This window comes from Serinus canaria, chromosome 8, assembly GCF_022539315.1.
Source record: "Serinus canaria isolate serCan28SL12 chromosome 8, serCan2020, whole genome shotgun sequence".
NCBI classification, from domain to species: domain Eukaryota; kingdom Metazoa; phylum Chordata; class Aves; order Passeriformes; family Fringillidae; genus Serinus; species Serinus canaria.
Window position 1 is genome coordinate 29,737,945 of NC_066322.1, and position 14,387 is coordinate 29,752,331.

The window sequence follows — 14,387 nt, forward strand, 5'->3', positions numbered from 1 at the left end:
TTCCCCATGTGTGCAGAGGAACACCCTAATCTTCATGTGACTTTCAGCCCTGGACTGCCATCACCTCCCTCTGCACCCACTCACTGTGAGACTGCTCTGTGAATTTGAATTCCTGATCCCAGAAAAAAAGAAAGAAAGAAAAAAGGCAAGAAAGGAAAAAAACATAAAAAGGCAGATGGATATTTTACTAGATCAATGAGTTAAAGTGGCACAATCCAAAGCATGCCAGCCAGCTCAAGGGAAAGGGAAGAGTGTCTGTCAGCAGGGAGAGAAGGTAATGACATTCCTCCTCAGACCACAATGAGGCTGAATAACAGCAGCATAAAACAGTCCTCAGTGGCCCTTTATCCTGATGCTAGCCAGGATTGTTGGCTAACTGACTCAAACCACACTTACACCAAATTCTCTGGCCTGTCATGCACAGGGAACAGACTTCACACTTCCACAAAAGCAGCCAGGACTGTCTCCAAGCAAAGGAGGAGCTCCACCTGCACCATTGTGCTTTGAAAGGACCCAGCACACACAGGCTCTAACAAAGGCCCCATCCTGGGACAAGATGAAGCCATCTCCAAACAAACCAGCAGGCAGTAAACATTCAGCAACGGGAAAGATCTGGGGCAGTTGCACCCAAGCACACCCCGAACTGCCCTGCCAGTTACAAACTTATGAGACTGAGAATCACTGTAAACATATGAAATACGAGAACTTTGAAGGTGACAGAAACACTGGTGACAGCAGGAATTTCACATCATTGTTTCTGAAAGGCAAGATTTTATCTTTCCGGAAAAAACAGCAAAATGAGAGTGAGAAGGCAGGCACTTGAACAGAAAAGGAGCAGTGAGCTCTGTTTGAGGAGCAGGAAATCAGACTGAAGGCAAACAGCATCACAAAAGGTAGGAGCAAGCAGCAAAAAAAAAAAAAAAAAAAAGGAGCATTTTAAAAAAAATGCATAGTTTTGTAGCCCAGCCTGCCACCTGTCAGGGAATGACAAGAGGCAGATGGTTACCAAAAGGAACTGAGACTGATTCTGTTTCAGTAAAGGCTGCTCCAATATCACTTTACATCAAACTTGTCTTGATCAGATGCAGTACAACTTCTTGATTTTTCCAGCAAGGAATGGAAGCACAAAGCACATTAACAAACACTAGAGAGCATCACCCACAGCACAAAGATTAAATAAAGACTAAAACTACAGAGAAACTCAATCTTCCCCAAAAACAGTTGACAAGTACTTGAAAGCAGAGATTGTTACGAAGACAGCACATCTACACTGCCAGATATTCTTAGAAAATTTAACATCCTTTCATTTCTGGCTGATGTTTCCTTACAGATAGGGGTATTTGGGCTATTTTTTTAAGGAGCACACAATATCCTCTAACCTCATGATCTCATTGGAAGCTTTTGTTTTCCTGAGGTATTCATTCTCACTGTTTAGCCCAGTTGAGCTATAACATTTATCAGGACAGACTCCAAAAGTGCTGCCTGCTCAGCTATCTCCTCTTTACTTACCTTAGAGATGATTTAAAATGTTTTAAACCCCCTGTCTGTAAAGGAAGGACCTGCAGTTATGCATTTCCTTACTGCTGAATAAGTGATGTTTTATTGTTCACTCCTGTCAGCACCAACTGCAGCTTAATCTTGAAAAACACTCATCTTTCTCTGCAAACTATTGCAGAAGTCCTCTATCCACCCTCCCTGCTTTGTGCCCTGCCTCAGTGTCACCTCTCACATCTCCAAGCTGGATGTGTAGTGTTTTCCTCACCTCCTTGGTCTCTAATTGAAGATGCAGGGAAGGGACTGGAGTACATTCAGTAAAAAAAAAAAGCTTCTTTCACAAAAAATGCTACTGACATGACAGAGAGGAGTCACAGAAATTGCAAAGTGCATTTCAGACAGGCCAGTTCCATAACCTTCACGGTTCAAACAGCCAAGCTGCTGCTTCCTAAATTGTGAGGTCATTTTTATTTCCACACTGACCTAATCCTAGAAAGACAACGGCCTTGAGAAGGCATCACCTAAAACCACTCTGCACTGATAACCTCAGCTGCACCATGAACAAGGAAATTCTCAGAAAGCCCATTCCATTACACTGTGCTAGAGAGCCACAGGAACCTCATGCTGGGGGAGCTCCTCTCTCTTTAGAGGGTTTCCCTGAAAGGAAAGGTTTCCTGAACACAACACACAAGGTTTTCTGAAGGTGCCATCCACACAGGAGAAAGATGGCACAAGAAGGCCCCAACACTGCCTCACAACTTTTCCCACTGCTACTCAGAGCCCATGAGAGGTTCAGAGAGGGAACCACCTCAACGGCATTGCAAAGAACTGACTGGGGAGACAATCTACCAGAAAACCAAATGGAATCTCAGAATATTGCTTGTGACAGAGAGACCAAGTGGCTTCCAGGGGAGTTGCAGAAGGCATCCCTAGCTGACAGCAGACATCCACCCAAATCCTGTAAGCCAAGGTATATTTGTGATGCCAGGATAATCCCTTGGAGACTGTAAGCTCATGGTCATTACACCCTCTGTGCTTGGGAGTAAGACAGATTAATTTGCTACTGACAGGCGCCAGAAATCACAACAAGGGTTTTAATTTCCGTGGGATGGAGCAAGACCATAGGGGTCACTAAGGGTTTGTTGTCACCATACCCAAGCTCTCATGTTTTCTTTTACAGGTTTCACTTTCTGCAGGCTTTCAGGACATGGAGAAGCAGTACAGAAGCAAGGACACTTGCTCATTGAGGGGAGGACTCGTTTTCTCCTATTTGCACATAGTTTCAAAGAGCTATGCAAGCTGTGGTGCACTTCACTCTTATGTGGTTTTCATTTCATTTAAGAATATTTAATTCTTTTAAGTTAATGAGAGTTCTTAACTAGCAGCCTTCTTTGCATTTAATGACTAACATTTCAGAAGCAGAATTAATGTTCTCTGAGGAAAAAGGTGTTTTAAAAACTGGTTTTAGGTCTTTTTTTTTCTCCTATGATTTTCAAATAAGGGCAAAACCATACTCAGCTGAAAAAGTGCGTCAGCTATGACTAGTATGACTCAAAATACTCAGCCCATAACCGGAGGTGTTTGTTTATTTTTGAGGTATGGAGACATTTTGCAACTAAATATGACACTGAGTTTCCTGTAAGCTGCTTCCTTATATTGTGCATAACACTTTCTTGAAACTCATGCTTTTTTCCCCTTCAGACTCTGAGTTAAACCAGACTCATTTATGAAGCAAAAGGAGCTTTGCTACTCAGAGAACTCCAGATAAAAATAAGTCAAGCAGGAAAATAACAGTAGCAAAACCGTAAGCTTCCCATATATACACTGCTCTTCCCTCCATTTTCCCATACCTTTCAGATTTGCCCTGTTTCCCAGCAGCGTTACTCTAACCAACATGACCATTATCCAGCTTAGAAACACCCCTACATGTATCAGCAAATGCCCACAGCTGTAACAGCAAAGCCACATTCTGTGCTTTTGGAAAACATTGCTCCATTTACAAAGTGCAGATCAACACGAGAAGTGCAACTCATGGGGAAATTCTCCCTTCTTGTGGTGGCTCTGATCCCAACAGCTTTTCTTTTAAGGGGTGCACAGCCATTTGCCCTGAGTGTGGGCACAGGGCCAGGACCACATCCCTGCTAGTGCCCCAGTGTGGTTATTAATTGTTGTGGTGTTGTTGTGAGGGTCCCCCAGGATGAGGTGAGAGATGAGAATTTGACTCCAAGTTGTCAGAGGGCTGACATTATATTATATATTATTTTATATATTATTTATTTTATATATTATTTTATTTTATATATTATTGTACACATTATTTTATATTATTATATAGTATATATATTATATAGTATATATATACTATGTAGCATGTTATATTATCTAATATAATTATATTATATATTATCTATCATCTATCATATATTATATGAAAATTATATACTAAAACTATACTAAAGAAAGAAGGAGACATCAGGAGGCTAGAAAAGAATGAGAATAAAAGCCCGTGACAGACTCAGAGCGCCTGACACAGCTGGACTGGGATTGGTCATTAATTAAAAACAATTCACATGGAACTATTCACAGATGCACCCGTTGGTGAGCAACCTCCAGAGCACATTCCAAGCAATCAGATAAATATTGTTCACATTTCTTTTCTGAGGAGAAAAGCCCTGTGAAGAGCCTTTCCCATGCGGCCCCGGCCGTACCTGTCCACTGGGGCGGGCAGCGGCAGTTGTAGGTGTTCACCCCGTCCACGCACACGCCCCCGTTCAGGCACTTGTGGTTGGGGCAGTCGTCCACGTTGTGTCCGCAGACGCTTCCCTCGAAACCTGGACAAAGCAGAAACAGCAGGCTGAGAAGGGCTTCCAACCTCTTTGAGGAGAATTCACCCCTCGCGCAGCTTCCCCTCCTTTTCTTTTTCTTAAACATTTGCCCTGTTCACCTAATCCTGATGAATCCCTGTAGGAAAGACATTTTGTGCTGCTCTTGTGAGCCAGCAAAGGCTTCCTGAAGATAAGGGAAAGCCCTGTATCTCTCTCGAGGAAGACACCAAGGCTATCCCCATGACAACGTGATGGAAGAGAGAAAGTTAAATGATACGGACTCTGGCTGGCTCACAGAATGACGTGGCTCCTTGCTCAGCTATTGAGAACTTTGTTTCTTTCTTATGACCAATGGGCAGTGAATGTGTCTGTTAAGTAAATGTAAAAATCTTGAAAAACTCTAAAGGCGTCATGCTGCTGTAAAAAACCTCCCTTATGCACCCCTCTGATGGAGTCCTGGTGCCTGAGCTGTCGTGCTCTACAGCGACACGTGCCCACCTAGCACAACTCTGCTGAACGCCTTTGCTGATAGCATGCGGGTCAGGTGACACAGTTAAAACACTTCCACCATGGGTAGGTGGCCAACCATGCTTTCACAACCCAAAGGACATGAGGAGTTTCTCTTTCAGTGACTGAGGAGCACTGTCATTCAAAGCAAACCAAGTGAAGACCAAGACATATCGATTACCACGAGATAAACTCGTCATTGCCCACCAAGCATCAGCCAGGACAAGTTTTTCCCATGGCAAAAAAAAAAGGGCTGGCATGCATTTCATGGATACCTCAGCACAGCCTGCCTTGGATACATCAAAGAAAAGTCTTTCCTTTGAAAAGGAGTTTCTAAAGTCCTCATCTGGCTCTCTTCAGTGTTAGACAAGTCAGTCAATTGACAAATCAGCCACCACCCAAGTGATGCTTCCATACTAAGCCCGGCCTGAAAAGCAGAAGAAATCAGATACCCTTCCCAATGAAAATCCAGGCTCCTAATGAACACACTGACAAAACATTCTTAGCAGCTAGAGTTCCCTCTACTTTTCAAAGAAGGAGAAGTGGGGACATTAGAGAAGGGAACTGTCAGTGATGCGTCTTTCCCTTGATTTCCCCTGCTGATTTATTTCATGCCTCATTAAATAAACCTGCCATTTCTGCTGGATGAGAGAGCTATTTATCAAAGCACAAGTGGAATGCATGCTAATGTGGATGAAGTAAATGATTCCAGAACACACATGTTAATTTAAAACACCAGCCCTGCCTCTTCACTGCTTTGGAATGCAGTATTAACATGACACAGTTCTCTCATCCAAAATCATGCTTTAACCCTTCTACTTTTGATGCCCTGTTCCAGATGCTTCCATAGCATCTGTGTCAAGTCACACAGACCCTCTCAGTAACATCTGGTCCAACACAGATCGTGCTGTGTGGCACATGAGACAGAGATATAAAGCTCTGAGCCAGCTTCTCCAGACTACTGCTGCTCTCAGGAGACCTGAGGTGATTCATGTGCATTCCCATCTCTTGAACTCCTCCAGCTCTACAGAAGAGCTGGGAAGTTCCAAGCTGCATCAAGTGCATTAGCATCAGCAAGGAACAACAGACTCAACATTACAAAACAAACAAACAAACCAAAACAAACCCCAAAACTACAAGACCTTCAATATTACTCCATCCCTTCAAAGCCCTTCCAACCTCCACCCAAGGTCCTAGAAATTTTTTGACAGTAGGGAAGTTCAAAACAAAGAGGAAATATAACATGCTTTCCTGGAGTCCCAGTCATCCCAGCAGCACATTCCTGGCAAAAGCTGCTGAGGAACAACCACCAGGGAAGACAATTAGCTGTGGATCTCCATGTTTAAAGTGTATAAAGCTACCAAACTTGAGCAAAGGCCCAGCTGTAAAACACAGGGGTATCCTATCAGCTTGTGTTTCAGCTTGGGAGGAATCATCCCACTGACCACATATTGCACTCATGCCAGCACGTGATCAGCAGGGAAATGCACCCACAACCACAAAGACAAAAGGTTTGAGTTCTTATCTCTTTGGTTTGTACAATATGAAGACCAGCCCTAATTTCTAGTAAACAAATTTCTGACAGCAGGCATCTAAACTCCCTCACTGTACTTCACACAAATTTAAAGAGGCTCAGTTCTTTCCAGAATAAAGCATGGAAGTCATCCCACTACTAAAATCTCACCAAGCCGTTCTATATTTTTACATTTTAACCAGTTATGCTACCATGGAGCTGCTCTGAGATACGTGAGCTTTTCTCTAGCTGGGTCCCAGGATCTAATTCTGCAGTTATATAACCTGACTCTCTTCCAGAAAGCCACTGAGATCACTGCTTTAATGTATTTGGACACCTGACACTGCTTCCTGCTCCCCCCTGTGCTGGGACTCACATGTTGTCCTGTGTTTTCTCCCTGCACGAGAGCACTTTGCAATCCACATCCTGACTTTTGCTCCATATCTCAAAGCACACCAAACTAAGGAACGAGAACCTCAAGGGGAAAAGTGTTCCCACTGCTAACAGCATGTTGTTCTTCCCCTAGTACACAGGCTGACACAAGCAGATAACTTTATTCCTATGTCATCTGAAATCTCCACCCCATTATTGAGCAGCTGATCCAATTCCCTCCAAATCTTAGTCCTTTAGCCTTATTTCAACCTATCAACTACACCTCAGACTTTCTAAGCTGGTTTCAAGCCCAATTAGTACTGAGGACAGGAAATTCTGCTGGAAAAATGTCACATTATTTCCAGACTTAGGGCCTGCTGACAGGAAATCAGGGATGTAGAGAGCTAAAACCAATCTGGGCTACTCAAGGCAGCACCTGGGCTGCTCATCTGGAGCAGAGGGGCACCCACCTGAGTTGGGACCCCAGGGCTGCAGCCAGGGAGGAGCTCAGAGCCCAGGGGAAGGTGCTCATGGCCAAACCCAGCTGCCCAGCACGGGGAGCTCTGTGTGTGTCTGAGTCCCCAGGGGTGACACTCAGCCAGGAACCAGTGAGAGGTTACTTCCTCTTCCCAGGAAGTGCTGCAGCTCTCATAAACAGCTGAGGTTACTTCCTCTTCCCAGGAAGTGCTGCAGCTCTCATAAACACTCGCTGCAGCCTGACAGATCGCTTCCTGAACAAGCCCTTGGAATTCCCTAGGGTCCTTATCTTAGTTAATGGGTAATTATTTTGATGGATAACAATGAATAATCACTTTCCCAGCTAAGAACTTCCTCTATTGACTTGTTTAACATTCCATTAAAGGTTAGTTGCCAAATGAAGTCCTTTTTTGTCAAATATTTATAACTACTAGCTCATTCTTATATTCAAAGGAGTTGGTAATGCTTCAGGTTACGTCTCCTACAAGGAATTTTTTTTCACTACTACACTGTTATGATTGACCTAACGTGCTCACTTGCCTACAATCCTGTTCCTACCTAAACCAAAAAAGCCCAGAGGAAAAATGATTGAGCCAAACGGATAAAAAATGAGGTTACCTTCCAGACAGATGCAATACCAGTAGCGTATATATGTAACTTCACTTGATGCTTGCCACCAAATGCTGACTTAACACACATGACTTCATGGATTACCTAATGCAGGATTTGTTTGTGTACATCCACAAGTGACATGGGAACCTGGGAATTTGAAATAGCAGCTGGAGTACACTGTACATAAACAGTACTCGTGTGACAGTGGAAAAAGCTGCTGTGACACACAGCTCAGGGTTCTAGGTTCTTCCTAACTTTTCACGCTCTCATTCTCACCTATCTGTACTTACAAATAGATTAAACTCACTGAAAAGCTAAGAAGGAAACATCTACAGGAAGGCCAGGGCAGCAGTAACCTAATTATGCCTAAAATGCTGCTTGGACACAGTGTGCTCAAAGTGTGCTTCAAAGTGTGACTTTTACAGGTCACAAGATGCAAAATCCTATCAAAAACCACTCTAGCAGTTTGAGATGTAACTGCCTCCTGCCTCTGTGGCCAGAACACTCAGCAATGGCAGCATCCTAAGGCAGTCCAGCAGGGCCAGAGCAATTCCATTTATAGTCACAGTATCGTCGGCATTGCTCCAATTCAGAGAGGGAGTCTGAAGTGGAATTTCTCCTCCATAATCTTGGCACTGTCTTCCAGAGGAGCAGCCCTTGTTCACATCCTCCCCAGGCGTGACAGGCCACATTTCTGTTCTCTTTCTGTTGACCTTTCCTTTCCAGACAGAACCTTTTCCAACACTTCAGAAATTCTGCTCTGCATGCTCTGCACTAAGGGGGGAGAGAAATGGCTGGGTGCCCTGCCTTTATCTGAGAGTTTCATGTAAGCATTTGGGCCTCTCCAATAGCTCCCTTTTTTGCTGTTTTTCAAATGACTGTTTGAAAAAAAAGAAATCAAGCTAGCAAAACAGCATGGCCAACTTAAACAAATACAGGAAATAGAAAAGTAAAGGCTCTCAGAGCCACATTAACTCACCCCCACTCACACTGTGTAACAAGTCAAAGAAGACAGCTAATAATCCAAAACGTGTGAGGAGTGTAGGTGTGTAACTGTTACTATAGTAATCTCATTTCCATTTCCTGACCATATTTCAGCCAGCCCACACACTTGTCTAAGGGAAAATCTGCTCCTACTCAGTCTCGTGCCCTGTAAGACAATCTCTAAAGCAAAGTGTCTCATCAGCTTGACAGGATCAAGCCCTTCCAGCTTCATCTTTCTCTCTTCTTCCTTCCACCACACTGCTCCTGCATGAGGCCCTAAAGTCCTTGAACTGGCTAAACAGACCCGACTTTAAAGGAAATTCTGAGTTTCTGGACAAGACTGTTAATCCAGAGATACTTGGTTTATAATTTCATTTTAAAAAGATGCAAAGCAGAAAAGCAATAAATTCCTCCAGGGCAATGGTTAGTTAAGGAACTGCATTTTCAAAGGCTCTTTCAAAGCACTCTCCCTCCAAGCACAGTTAGAATAACCGCTTTCAAAAATAATGATCCATCCTTCTACTTTTAGACTTTGCTAAATTCTTCAAAGTCACATGCTTGCTCAGACAACCCAGAAAGTGGCTGTGCAGACACTAAGGTTGGCAATGTACATTTAAAGTCATTTGTGCCAACACCTCAAGACGAGGGTCTCCAACAAGAGAACAGTTTTCACAAGTGCTAAATGCCTTTTCCACACAGACCTGTGACTCCAGATGATCCTCAAGAGAGCACAGCCACTTTATATTCATCCCAAACAGTATAGGGCAGCTGCATCTTTCACATCAATAACAGAGACATGCTTAAGGCAAGAGAGTTTACTTTTCTAGATTACCACACACCAAGTCTGTGTGTGCCAAACTGCAATACACTCAAGTAGGAAGTCTAGTCAAAAGCATTTCCAAACACTCAGTTTCCCATGGAGTTGAATTACTCAGTAAAAAAATATCAGACTAAAAATACCCTGAATATGCAAAGACAACTAGCAGGGCCCTATGGCCAAGGCTGACAAGTGGATGGAGAGGAGGACAGGATGAGACCGGCATCCCAACTGGGTGACACATGGTCACTTGCAGAGGTGACACAGAACAGTGCAACCCCTGATCCTGAGCTAGCATGTGCATGAACTCAGGGCAGCTAACAGCACCAGAAAACAAGCAATCAAAATTTATCTGGAGACAAAAAGGGTGTGGTGAGTTGGAACTGGTATCTTGTTAGATTTGGAGGAACTGGAGAAGGAAAAAAAAAAGAAGAGAATAGAACTTAGTGAGTCTTAGGGCTACAGATGGAGAAGGAAAAACACTGAACTGAGACCTTCACTAACACAAAACTGTATTTGTAGATGCTTATGCACATAGAATTTCACATTCCAAATGGGCGTTATGAGATACCACCCTAATCTCCTCGAACCTACCTCGTAGCCTGTACCTATTTGATTCTCTGACTCTAACTGGGTTCCAAAGAAATCTGTAATTTCTGACCATCTTCCCCTTCCTTCCTTTGTGTGTCCTGAAATCCCAGCCCTCAGAAATCAATGAATACTGCAGGAGCACTATGGAGCTCCCTGCCTTGCTGAGGTTTGTCCCTCCCGGCTGACCTGGCACAGAAACCCCGAGAGGAGCTCTCTGGAGGAGCAGGTAGGAGTGCAGCCCCAGGAGCTCTCTGGAGGAGCAGGCAGGAGCGCAGCCCCAGGAGCTCTCTGGAGGAGCAGGCAGGAGTGCAGCCCCAGGAGCTCTCTGGAGGAGCAGGCAGGAGCGCAGCCCCAGGAGCTCTCTGGAGGAGCAGGTAGGAGTGCAGCCCCAGGAGCTCTCTGGAGGAGCAGGCAGGAGCGCATCCCCAGGAGCTCTCTGGAGGAGCAGGCAGGAGCGCATCCCCAGGAGCTCTCTGGAGGAGCAGGCAGGAGCGCAGACCCAGGAGCTCTCTGGAGCCTCACCTGGCAGGCAGTTGCACTCGAAGGTGAAGTCGCTGGTTTGGTGGCAGGTGCCCCCGTTCAGGCAGGGTGACGGCGAGCAGGGCACGTAGAGGCTCTCGCAGCGGGGGCCGGTGTAGCCCGGCCGGCACTGGCAGCGGTGCGAGCCGGGCAGGTTGACACAGGTGCCACCGTGCTGGCACAGCCCCGGCGTGGCACACTCATTCACGTCTGTCTCGCACCTCTGGCCGGTGTAGCCTGCCAGGCAGGTGCAGGAGAACTTATTTCCAGACACGGTGCACGTACTTCCATTGGCACACGGTTGGGACGTGCAGGCATCAATCCACTGGCATTCCTTTCCTTTAGGAAATCAAGGCAGATAACAAAAGGTTATTTCTGTAGAAAACGGAATCTCTTTTACACTGCCTCAAAATTATTACTGAATTAAAGATTTACATTACTAAAGGAAAATTGATGTCAGTATTTTACCGTATTGTATCTGAAATGGAAATAAATTTTACAGTATGAAGCCATTTACTGGGTTGCAGCAAGATACAGAATGTTGTGATTTATACAAATGACCCGAAGTCATAATACATACACTGACAGTCACTCCTCTTCTACCTCTCCTTCAAGAGTAAGAGGAATATATTTCCATGCTTCCCCTCAGGCATCAAAAACTGTTTTTCCATAGACAGATTTTGCTGGCCAAATTTGCCCTTTTTTTAAACTAGACTCTGAATTCAAAGTGTAACAGCCACTCCAGAGTAGTTTCTGCATCCAGTTTTCCCATGTGGACAACCCCACAAGATCCAAATATTTTTCTGCTTACGTGTAAAGGGTAGGGAGTCTGATTCCCTATTCCCCTTTGCTTTTTTTGGTCATGAAGTCATTTAGACTTCCTCTCATTTCCTGTGCTGGAGCTAGAAAACTTGAGAGCATATTACAACTGCCCCAGAACATTCCAGGGTGAAGCTGTTCCCAGAGGAGGGGAGGCACAGATGCAGAAGCCCACCTGTGAAGCCTGGAAGACAGACGCACTCGTACGTGTCCTGGCCGTGGGGGTGACAAGTGCCCCCGTTCAGGCAGGGCTGGGACACGTAGCAGAGGTGAGATTCTGAGTACTGACACTCCTCCCCCGTGAATCCTGGAGCACACTTGCAGGTCGGCTTTCCTATCAGGGATGCAGCTTCACAGGTACCGCCGTTCTTACAGGTATTGCTCTCACAGGGGTTTCTGTACTGACAGTAGTCTCCAAGGAAGCCTTCTCGGCACCTGCAAGAGAGGAGAAATGAAGTGCAGCAGTCCCACCTGAAGCCCTGCTGCTCTTCAGGAATGAAGTCCCATGACCACCAAAAGTCTTGAAGTTTGCCATAATTGATGGTGGCACTAACAAACCTAAAGGCTGACGTCACACGTGTAACAGGGACTTCCTGTGGGACCGTCCCAAATGAGACCAAACTTAAGTGCAAATGGTGAAATCGCTCATTGCAAAATAAATGCCACATTCAATCAGGGCTGTATCAAATGCAGAACCTCGTTTCTGCACTTCCCTTCAAAGCTTCAGTAAATGCCTAAGTGCTAAAGAACTGTTGAGTAACAATTCCTTGCACCTACTCCCATTCTAACAAGCACCCTTTTCTAGAAGAAAATCAAGGATTTAATAAGGCATAAACAGCAGGTATTATCCATCTTCCCAGAATATTTATAAACATTGTACAAATGCAGTGTCTGGGGACCTGGAGCTCTGCAGCAGCTCTTTCTGCACAAGGCTCCCGTGAGACAGGAATACACTGTTATCCTCAGGCTGATAAGTGCATCTGGGACTGGGACTGGCTGCAGCCTGCACTCAAATAGCAACACAAGCACTGCAGGCAGGTCTCCCACGCCCCTGGCGAGCACCCTAACGACAAGGTCATGGTTCCTCTGTCTCCCACAGAAAAACGAGTACACACACACTATCTACAGCCAGGGCAGTACTTTATACAAAGATCTCCAACTGCAGAATAATTACAGTTACTTCTCTCTAACCTAAACTTATGTCAATACAGTCTGACTATGCTTGTCAGCTGTAATCCATCTTTTAACTGGCCTTTGTACTACAGATTTGCCATTTAACATCCAGAGACAGAGGATCCAGGCAAGCAAGCCTGCAAAGCCCACCTCTGTGGCCCCCGCAGGTCCATCGGCTTCTCTCAGGTAGCAGAAAGCTGCAAGGCTACACACTGGACAAAAATAACACCTAACAGACAGGACTGTGCCCTTGCAGCTCTTTCTGTAGTGCTCAGCTGCCTGCTGTAACTGGGTAACCCAAGAGACAGCCCAAGAGAACACGTATTTCATTGTTAAAAAAAAACCCAGAGATGAACATTAGATATGCTTTGCTCCAGATCACGAAAGGGGTAATTATTAAATCAGTGAGTTACTCATATCTGAAGGGAGGAGATTCCAACTGCTAGAAACACACCAAGTCTCTAGTCCTCAAGCAGGAATGTAACAGTAAAGAGACTGCTTTTTCCTTATGCACTTAAAAGTGTATGGTAGATTGGAGGAAGAAAAAAGCAAAACCACATCAACAACAACAACAACCCCCACCACCAAAAAAAGAAAACAAACAAACCAACCAAAAAACATCACAACAAAACCCCACAACTAACCAGACAGGCTCTAAAAATTAGTTGAAAAATCAAAGAATGGACACGAAGTTGTTTAACAGAATCCTACAGGAATCTGCCTTTGTTCCTATACTATTCAACACCTCTATTGATTATTAACAATGGAGAACATCAAAGCTGGTCAAATATGTAGGTAGGAGAGAAGACAAGTGGTTGACAGAGAGTAGAAACAGGCTTAACAAGGCAGTCAGCACCCAAAATGTACTTCAGCACTCCAAAGTCATACATCTAGAAAAAAGACATCCCCCCAAAACCAGAAAACTGAGCTGGGAACAACATACTTGCTCCAGGGATTCCTAACAGCCAGATAAATGTGATTTCCTAGAGTGACAGTTTGGCCAGGGATACTTTACATGTACAAATGGCAAATATCAAGAAGGAATAAATGAGATTATGCTACACCTGATAAATGCTTGGCACAGCCACTACATCAGTTCTGGTGTTTGCTCTTTAAGAGGGAAGAGCTCAAATGAATTCAAAGAAGCCAACAGTAATGATTAATAGAAAACTCTGGCCACAATGAAAAGCTCAGGTGGCTCAGTCTATTTAGCAAAGGGAAAAGGGAACAAGACAGTTAATCAAAACTCTGATATCCACTATGAAACACAGATTTAACAATTCCCAATCTACAAGATCTGGGATAACAGAACTGAGCATTTAAAACTTTAAACTAGATGAACTGCAATTAAAAGTAGCATAGTATCTTTATTTTCAGACACAGACTTGTATACAGTCTCTCAGCAGCAGAGAGAAACAACTGGAAGAACGCATTCAAGGTTGCAGTGGAATTTCTCCATCACTCATGCTTGTTTAAAAGAGCCCCAGGATTGGCTGTTTCAGGGAGAGTATGCACGCTAGTTCAAACAAAGCTATTCAGAGAGGTTATTATCCAAGTTATGCAAGGGGCCATTACTAGATGACCACAACTGTTTTTTCTCATGTTAAAATTTATTACCTAGCTTTAGCCATCTGTCTAAAGCAGGAAAGTCATACATGCACAATTGTAATTTACCATTGCCCAC

At 44.4% G+C, this 14,387-nt stretch overlaps 1 protein-coding gene across 1 annotated transcript in view; it reads right to left on the reverse strand.

The window, feature by feature from the left end:
• The window catches only part of NOTCH2 (notch receptor 2), an 86,486-nt gene that overhangs the window by 54,901 nt on the left and 17,198 nt on the right, over positions 1-14,387 (reverse strand). Inside the window, exons 3-5 of the mRNA XM_050977777.1 lie at positions 11,706-11,965; positions 10,715-11,050; positions 4,203-4,325 (exon numbers count right to left, since the gene is read on the reverse strand). Of these exons, the coding sequence (XP_050833734.1) occupies positions 4,203-4,325; positions 10,715-11,050; positions 11,706-11,965 (719 nt within the window). The remainder of the gene's footprint in view (positions 1-4,202; positions 4,326-10,714; positions 11,051-11,705; positions 11,966-14,387) is intronic.